At 36.9% G+C, this 9,456-nt stretch overlaps 1 protein-coding gene across 1 annotated transcript in view; it reads right to left on the reverse strand.

Annotated features, from left to right (window-relative positions):
- Cdh19 (cadherin 19) overlaps positions 1-7,558 on the reverse strand; it is a 44,813-nt gene extending 37,255 nt beyond the window's left edge. Inside the window, exons 1-2 of the mRNA XM_042693510.1 lie at positions 7,419-7,558; positions 445-736 (exon numbers count right to left, since the gene is read on the reverse strand). Of these exons, the coding sequence (XP_042549444.1) occupies positions 445-736; positions 7,419-7,558 (432 nt within the window). The remainder of the gene's footprint in view (positions 1-444; positions 737-7,418) is intronic.
- Between the last annotated feature and the right edge of the window lie 1,898 nt (positions 7,559-9,456).

Genomic DNA, 9,456 nt, shown 5'->3' on the forward strand with positions numbered 1-9,456 from the left:
ACTGTACCCCCTCTGCACAGTATTTTCACAATAAAAATTTATTTAATAAAATGAAGTTAAGAATGCTTCTGAAACATCAGCTTTAAAAGGAGAGTATTAATCTGAAGAGGATAAACTATCTAATAATTAGCCTAACACAACATGCAAGTAGGCTAAATGCATTGGTCAATGATCCTTGACGGAGAGCTCCTTTGACCCTTCACCTTACTAGCACGCTAAATATATAAATACTGACAAGGAAAGCCCCGTTTTCCTGCAGGAGCCTAAAGTGAAATGTGAAAAACAAAAGTTTTGGAAGTTGTCTTCAGAATCCCAAATAATCGTTCCTGTGTGGGAGTCTCATGGTTTCTCCAGTCAGTACAGAACTCATCAAACCCCGGAACTCCCTGAATAACAGGTTTCGGTGACAATAAGATAACTATAACCTTTGGGGGAAATAAATACCCGTCCAATGTGATGAGTCGTGTTCATTTCTTCCGGGACAGAAAAGTGGCTCCACACCCAGCCGCGCTTCACTCTCAAGTGAGACCCCCTTTCCTTCTCCTCCCTCTCAGTTCTCGCGTTCTCCCAGGCTGTAAGACAAGAGCACAGGAACGGAAATCCCAGCACGAAAGCCGGCCATGCCACGGTCTTCATTCTCTCCCCTCTGGATGTGAACTGGCCCTCTTCAGGGAGAGGAGATGTTGTACCAGGATAACTAAATTCCTTTGGGCGCCTGCACGTGTCTTTGATATTCCTAAAGCATAGGAAACAAAAGGAAACTGAGTTATGAAATAACATTTTCTCACACGATTGCTGAAGACAAGTTACAACTTTTGCAACTGAGATAAACGGGATAAAAGATACATTTAATTTACGTCCAATTAACTTAGTTGTTTACATTTTGCAGCTCAGCAGTAATTTCGTGAGGATAATTATAAATATCTACTCAGACACCATCTGATTTAAACCATATCATGATTTTCTCTGAAGTTTTCAAAGTTACTCAGTGTCCTAGATTGACAGCTGATACTGAAGGAGTTTTTTTTTTTAATGTTTTTAACTATTGTTTAATTGTTTAATGTGCTTACTCTCTCTTGACAATTCTTGAAAACTCAAACCAACTGATTAAAATCCTCATCAGTACAAGAGGAAAAACAATCATTATTTCTCCTCTTTAACGCAATAGAAATAAGTTTACATTCTCAGTCTAGGCTATTTTATGTAGTTAATTACATACACAAAATTACAAAATGAATCCGCTTAAAACCTGAGAGACTTAGTAATGCACTTGATTGGTGCTATAAAATATTCTGATTACATGCCCATGCAAGCGATTTACTCTTTGATAGTTTGCAAAGATGAGGAAGTAGTCCCTCTCTTCTCAACTTGTAGGGATGTTTTTAGATGAAAAACACTAAGCATTAGTGCCCAGTCAAATCTTATCACATGTAAGGTTGGTCTGAAGAGTGCCCATTAGTGTTTAAAGTATTAAAGCAAGAATCTCAGCCTACTGACTGAGGTTGAGAAGCTCTTATTATGCCAAGGAATGGAAATGGGTACTTGAAATGGGTGAGGATGGAGTCAAGTGGAGGGTCGTAAATGAATGAAGAGGGAGAAGGAAGCAAAAAATTCAACGTACAGCCTACAACATGATGAAAAGGAGAGGAGGGGTGAGGTGGGAAAGAAGGTAAGGATATTGAAAGGGGTGACATCGATCAGGATGCATCGTACTCATAAATTGCTTTATTGAATAGCAACGACTCCATTTTACAAGTACTTGAAGATAATAAAAAATAGCTTACAGAAAAAGAGAATGGACATGATTGAGAACCCCCCTTTAGCTCAGCCTCATTTCCACAACTGTCTCCATCACAGCTGGTAATCCACGCCCCACCAATTGTAACTGCGTAAGTTATCTTCTACCACATCTGTTTAGAGCTTCCTTGATACCAAATTGAGTTTATTTCTTTGTCTCACAGGATGCAAAACAAATTATTGAGACCTAAAGGAAATGTTGAATATAATATAGTCATCAACGAAGCCATTAGCAGCCAAGACGTTTTTCTACAAGATCTTGTTTTGAATATTCTGCACATGTCTTTGAACAGCTCCTGGGAGGATTTTGAGGTCTTTTGCCCTTGTTATAAAGGGTTGTTAAAAACACCTAATTAAGAAAGAACACAGAGATTCTGGGTGGCCTCTTTAGTCTCCTCAAGCAGAGGTACTTTTTGTGACTAGTTCCTTTAAGGAAGGTCAATGAAGAAATTCAACCTGAGGTGATAATTCAGGAAGATATTCAGACTTAGGTTGAATATTAGAAGTTCATAGAATGCCAAGTGTTCCATAGCTGGTGAATAATTGCCCTTGCTCATGTACGATTTTCTGAAAAAATAAAAAAAAAAAAACTATCAACTGGAGAGGGAATTAAAATGTACTTTGATAGTTTAGTGAATACTTTCATTTCTGCTAACTCGTATAATTAGTGAATTATTTGTGTGCTTCATAGTTTTAAGGCAAGGTCTTGCTGCATATTCCCTGCTGACTCAGAACTTACTTGATTGAAACTGCCAGACAATTTAGGGACACTAAAGTGCCATTTCTCTATGTTTAAGAAATGAGAAAAATATTGAATATACCAAGTATAGAAATTTTTAAAAATAAAGATTGAAACTATTTTAACCAGACTTCTGGAGAAGTATAAATGTTTATAAATAGAAATGAATTGTGTATGCTTAAAACATGATTCATTGCCTAGAAAAATCCTAATAAAATGAAATACATAGAAATTTTTAAAAATATTAAATGCAAAGTGAAGGATGGAAACATTTTATAAAGTAAACCATTAGTAAGCTTCACTAAGCTTCAGTGAGTTGTGTTATAACTTCAGACATCGTTTTATATATACATATATATGTATGTATATATGTGTATATATACATACTCAGATATCTCACAAACTTTAGACATGGCAATATTTAGAAAACCGCAAAGCCAAACATGTTCACAAATTCCAGCACATATATGACAAATAATTTCAAGGGACATCAAGGTCAAATTATTGAAAACGTATCAAAGAGGGCATCTTAAATATACTCACAGAACTGAGATGCTTTAGAGAGAATAACAAAGGAAAGACAAGATCAGATTGCTTATCCCACATAATGGAAAGTACAAGTCCTTATAAATTTACTTTCTCAAATAGCCAAAGTAAGAGAAAAATACAAAGGAGCTTAATACTGTCATATTTTATCAACTGATCAGTGTAACGTTTTTAAGAATTGAGTTGAGAAGAAGAGCTTAGTGGGTAAGCATTTGAAAAGCTAGACTAATGCAAGTCTGAAATGTAAGAATTCCGTCTGCTGTAACATACATATCAATCTCGCTGACAACCCCATGTTACTTTGTTCCAAAGGGTAGCACAGTATTCAAGAGTTGAGTAGATCAACAAAACGTGCTCATGTCATTGTGGGAGATCCCTGGCCTTGAAGAACTCAGACATGTCCATGGATTAAGAAGTCTACGTGTGGGGCTGGGAAGGTGGCTCAGTGGTAGAGCGCTTGCCTTGCATGCCTGAGACCCTGGGTTCGATTCCTCAGCACCACATAAGCAAAAAGAAAAAAGCTGGAAGTGGCACTGTGGCTCAAGTGGTAGAGCGCTAGCCTTGAGCTGAAGAGCTGAGGGACAGCACCCAGGCCCAGAGTTCAGGCCCCCCGACCCAACCGCAAAAAAAAAAAAAAAAGAGGTCTACGTGTGTGCATGTGTGTGCATGTGTGTGCATGTGTGTGTGCGTGTGTGCGTGTACATGTGAGTGGGGTAAAGGGTGTTGTTCTAATAGAAAATGCACAGTTTTCCATTTCTCTCCTAACAAGGAGTCCCTAGAAAAAGGACTTAAGAAAGACATCTGTCAAAGGCTCCCAACACATCTATCCGTCAGTGTCCTGAGACTAAGGATTTAATCAAGGCAAGAGCATGGTCAGCTAGAAGGACCTATGTCCTTCCTTTTGATTCCCTTCAGAGACAGTTTGGGTAGAACTCTGCTCCAACTCTGGTGTAGGCAGGGCAACATTTCTCAGTCCTGCCAGATAAAGTGTTCAGAACTGCTGGTAGCAGAGTCCAAGGATGGCACAAAAAGCAACATTCACAGAAGGCAGGTGAACTCTTCTATGCAAGATTTTAACACCAGCAAACTTAATAGGAAGGATTAATAAGATCCTTCAAGAAGATAGGGATAGAATATGGAAGTCTGAATTAATATAATTACCAAAGCGTATGTTAAAAAAAATAAGGGGAAATTGTGGAATCAAAAACAATAACAAAGGAAAAATTATATTAAGTGAAGTAAGCCAGGCCCAAAGAAACATAGGTCCCATGGTTTCCCTTATTTGCAATATATAGTATAGGTATGAGTCAAGCAGAAAAAGTCAGAGAATGTGATGTTAGGAAAACAAACCCTCAAATATGTATTTTAATGTTTTTGTTTCTTTCATGCATGTGTTTCTAACGCATTTATAAGATTATTTCTTTGTTGCTTTGTATGTCCCTCCCCCACAGTGTAACCCCCGCTTTTACTATATTTGATGTCAGTATAACATGTGGAGGAGACGGGGACAAACAAGTCATTTAAGTCATTTAACAGGTGGACCTGTTGCAACAATGAGAAGTACAAAATGTCATGTCAAAACCAGCTTTACAATGTCGGTGGGGGGGGGGGGAAAGGGGGGGTATGATTGGGTGGGGGGGAGGGGGGAGGGGGGAAGGGAGGTGAAGGGTAAACAAAGGAGGAGGCTGCAATGCTTGGTAAGAAATGTATGCATTATCCTGCCCATGTAATTGTAACCCCTCTGTACAGTATGTTCTCAAATAAAATTAAATTAAATTAAAAAAAAAAAAAAAAAACAATAACAAGCTGGAAGTCAGTGGCCCGCACCTGTAACCCTAGGCAATCAGGAGACTGAGATCTGAGGATCAAAGTTGGAAGCCAGCCTGGGGAAGAATGTCTGTGAGGTACTTATTTCTGATTAGACAACAAATAGCAGTAGTGGAAATGTCCTTCAATTGGTAAAACACTATCCCAGAGCAAAAAACACACAGGTCCAAGTTCAAGTCCTGATACTAGCACACAGACACACACACACACACACACACACACACACACACACACACATAATCTTGATTGTATATTGGTTTTACATGCCAATATTAGCAAATAATTCAGTGAAACAAAAGCGAATGTATATAGAGACACATACAGAGATAGGAATAGATTTGATATTGGTACTGAAAATTGAACTTGAGGGCAAGCCCTCTACAACTTAAGTTATGTGGCTAATGATGTAGCTTTTCCTTCAAAGCCAGGCGGGCCTGCGCCCCATCCTCCTTCTTGTGGATTCTTTTGTTCCAGAGCACTATGATAATAATTATAATAGATGACTAGTTTTGATATTTCTTAGAGTTTCCTTTAAAAATTCTTATTAAAAAACAAACTTATTATGTGTTTCATAGGAAACACATAGGAAATACATAGGAAATAGCATGGTGCATCAACTATGCTTTAAAATATTTCACAACAACATTAGAAATTAGACAAAAGCCTTGTGGCAGTAACTTGATAACAATTGTTGAAACTGAATCACAAATATTTGGGGCGATCATTATGTTATTTCTTTTTTAATTTTTTAGTCTGTAAAGGTGATGCAACAGAGTGGTTATAGTTACATAAGTCAGGTAATGAGTACATTTCTCTTTGAACAGTGCTACCCCTCCCTCATTTTCTCCCAGTTTTTACCTTCCCAACTCACCTCCCATCCAAGTTGCATAATTTATTTCCAGCATAGAATCTGTGTAAACATCACTGCTGAATTGTTTCACCCTTGGTCCCACCATTTCAGTGCTTTCCCCTTCCCTCCCCCAATCAGATGTACTTATATGTAAGACAAGGTACAGAGATCAAAAACAGGGACACAAGAAATAAACCAAATAAAATAATAACCACACTCTACAATAAAAATAAACCTCTCGTGTTCATTTCTTGGAGTGCATTTTGATAAGCATCCTTTTATATGATCATATGCACGCAGCTATTAAGCCCCTGTGATCCTCTCCTAAGAATATCCTCCTGTGGTCTCACTGTGTGAATGTTTAGTGTCTTGTTTAAATAATCATGGCCAAGTGTAGATATTTTTTGTTTTTCACTATCCATTGGGTTTCTTATTTGCATTTAAAATACACATTGGCTTGGGTGAAGTTCTAATGTTGCATTTGGGACCTTATGCTAGCTAGGCAGGTGCTCTACCTCTTTTCTCTATTCCCAGGCTTTAGTTTGAGATAGGGTTTTGCTTTGAAGCTCAGATCTGACTGGAGAGTGATCCGTCTATTTATGCTTATTGGAAAACAGACTGGTAGCACCATGTCTAGTTGTTTCTAATGTTTCAAAAACATCTTTATCTGTGTGCTAGTCTTAAACCATATCCATCCTGTTCTGAGCCTCACGCATAACAGGGATCATCCGCTACCTCCCACTCTTGATGGAGATAGTGTCTCTCAAATAGTTTGCCTAGGCTGTCTTGGGATTTTCACTCCTTGTTCAGGAAGGACTACATAATGAGGCTGTAGTTTTATGTTTTGATTTTAAAAAAATCATGAAAATAACAATTCTATGTTTAAATCAGCAAAGTAGGAAAAAATAGCAAATAATTCCAGTCATTGATAAAAATGAGGAGAAAGCAAAATGGTATACGATACTCATAAAATAGAAATTTTGGAGAAATATTCTTTAAGAATACTTTAGGTAAAAAAAAGAATACTTTGGGTAAACAGCATATTTAAAATCCATTACTCTGTAAAACAGCAGTAGCATCTTACCTAAATAAATGCTTAGAATTCTAGACTAGAAAACAAATATAAATTGGATAAACTTAAAAAAATATTATAGAGAAAGATTATAATGCCATATGATAACCTTTTCACATATTGTTTCAAAATTGTCAAGCAAGGCCTATGATATTATTGAGAATGAAGATTTTTTGGTAGAACAATAAGTGTTGGGATAAAAAACTGAATAGAACTTTTTTACAGTTAGTACCATGACAGTAGAAAGTGAAATTGGTTTAAAAGTCAAAGGTCAAAAATTTTCATCAAAATTTCCTCACTCTAAAATATGGCAAGCAGTGATAATGATACAATCTACATTTGAAATAGTTAATAATTTAAAATAAAAAGTTAAATATTGTTGTATAATTCTAAGCTGTATCAAAACAGATATGAATGTCCTTCTGTTTTAAACTTCAAGTATACATGACATCTACAAGAAATGTGAATGAAGGCTGGTATTATTTATATCCACCATGGACTATGACAGCTTTGTTTACTGTTTTATATTTTTAAGATATAATTGTATTGTGGCCAGGTGGTTTAGGGGAAAGAAAAACTTTTAATACTGATCCAGTTCTGATTGAGGGCTGGTGGCAGCTGTCAGCAATGCTGGCTGAGGCCCACTCCAGGACAGTCCAGGTAACTCAGGAAAAATGCTGACAGCTAATTCTGTGTGAAATGGTCCCTCTGTCACCTCCAGTGGCATATCTGCCCTGCATTTGCTATCTTGAGTATATTTTCCCAATCAAGTGGAATTTAGTCATTACCTGAAGAATATTTTGATATGGGCATCAAACATGTTAATTCTCTGTCTCAGTATGGTTAGTCTCATTGCAGTGTGACTATTATGTATGCATACTAGGGTTTCATGATTAAGTTGTAGCATGTTGTACACTCCAAAGTACATAATGAATAAAAACAAAAAAAATTAGTAAAATAGTGACTAACATAATAAATATGTTAATATGTTTATATCAAAAACAACATCAATCATTCTATGTCCAAACAAATCATATGAATTGAGTAGTAAGGAGAATTTTTCATCTTAAGCACCACACCATATTATATAATATTACATTCAGCAACTTGGAATGACTTATCTAATGCCAAGTATTTAGTTAGGAGTAAAAATTGGACTAAAGTTCACTTCCTTGCTTTACTGAATGAAAAAAGAAATGCGTAGATTTCAACCATTGTGAACCTGTCCCTAATGTTCCATCCATTTTATTTACACTGTATAAAGATCTAGAAGGAGCTTTATTCATTTAACTCATGAGTCATTCTTGAAAGTAGATATAGTAAAATGTTTTGCATGGTCTTCTTTTCAGACGACTTTCCCCCTGGTTCTGAAGACTTGAATCAAGTGAAAAGGAAGAATCAGTCAGAATGACGTATTTGGTGGCTGTATGGGGGAAGATAAAAGGTGAGGCTGAGAAAAGCGGATGGGATAAATATAGAAGCATAATCCTATTTGTGATCTCTTAGAAATCAGGAGACACGTGGCTGCCTCGCGGGTGACAGCGCACAGGCACAGCGGTGACTTTCTCAGACACACGGGAGTAAATCCCAATAGAAATGTGTGTGCAAAGAGCTTGCACATGTCAGTGCGAAAGACACAATATTCTGGGCTAGAGACTGTGATAGAACTTATCTCCAGAGCATTCATTTCAAAGTCCAAGGAAATGAATGACCCTTCTGTCCTATGTTTGACCTCTCCTGCACAGTACTTTACGTTTTGACTGTCACAGAAGAGCCCTGTGCCACAGCTGCGGTAACACAGGACCAAATGCCATTCTTAGAGCTGTAATCTCTTGGACATCACACAGACTTCCGGTTGACTATTTCTGTCTTTCCATCAGATATGCAGGACAAGTGGCTTCATTGCTAGGCTGGATGTCTGAGCTGCATTCTTGAGCAGTGGGGAAAAAATGTGGACTAAAAAGAACTGTGTTTGGAGTGTGGAAAGTTACCAACAGAGAGCATGAGTGTGAAAAATATGTAGAATAATATGACTGATTTCAGTTTAGGAACTATAAACATCTTAACTCCTTAATTCCTCTAATCCCACCTTTCCATAATCTCGCAAAAAATTTTTTTTCCTCAGTCCTCTGAATCTATTTATTTGGAAAAGATAGAAAAACAATTATCTCACAGTTGAAAAGTACTCAAGAAAATCAAACACTTGAAATTTATGCTAACATCTTATCATTCAGCCGCTAAATGTAGTGATGTAAAATCATCTTGTTAGATGAAGGGCTGGAATTAAGCATTCAAAATTATTCTCCTATTTTAAGAAAAAAAATATTGCAAGCAAGTGTGGACAAGTTTGAAGGACAATGTAAAAAAAAGAATAAGTTAGACACCATCTTGAATAGGAAAGAATATAATAGATGAAATTCCCTGGCGTGATTATTTGTATATCTATATCTATATAATTAATAAATACATGCACATAATTTATATGCCTTTCTAGGGTTGTTCTCCAACTGTCAGGAGTTGAAAATATTCTTCCAAAAGCAGCTCAGTAGAGCTGAGATTACCACAGTGGTGTAAAGATGACCAAACAATGAAATTCCTTCTTCACCTTCTCAATTGTCTGACCTT

The sequence above is a fragment of the Dipodomys spectabilis genome, unplaced genomic scaffold (assembly GCF_019054845.1).
Source record: "Dipodomys spectabilis isolate Male_0828 unplaced genomic scaffold, ASM1905484v1 ptg000169l, whole genome shotgun sequence".
Lineage (NCBI taxonomy): Eukaryota > Metazoa > Chordata > Mammalia > Rodentia > Heteromyidae > Dipodomys > Dipodomys spectabilis.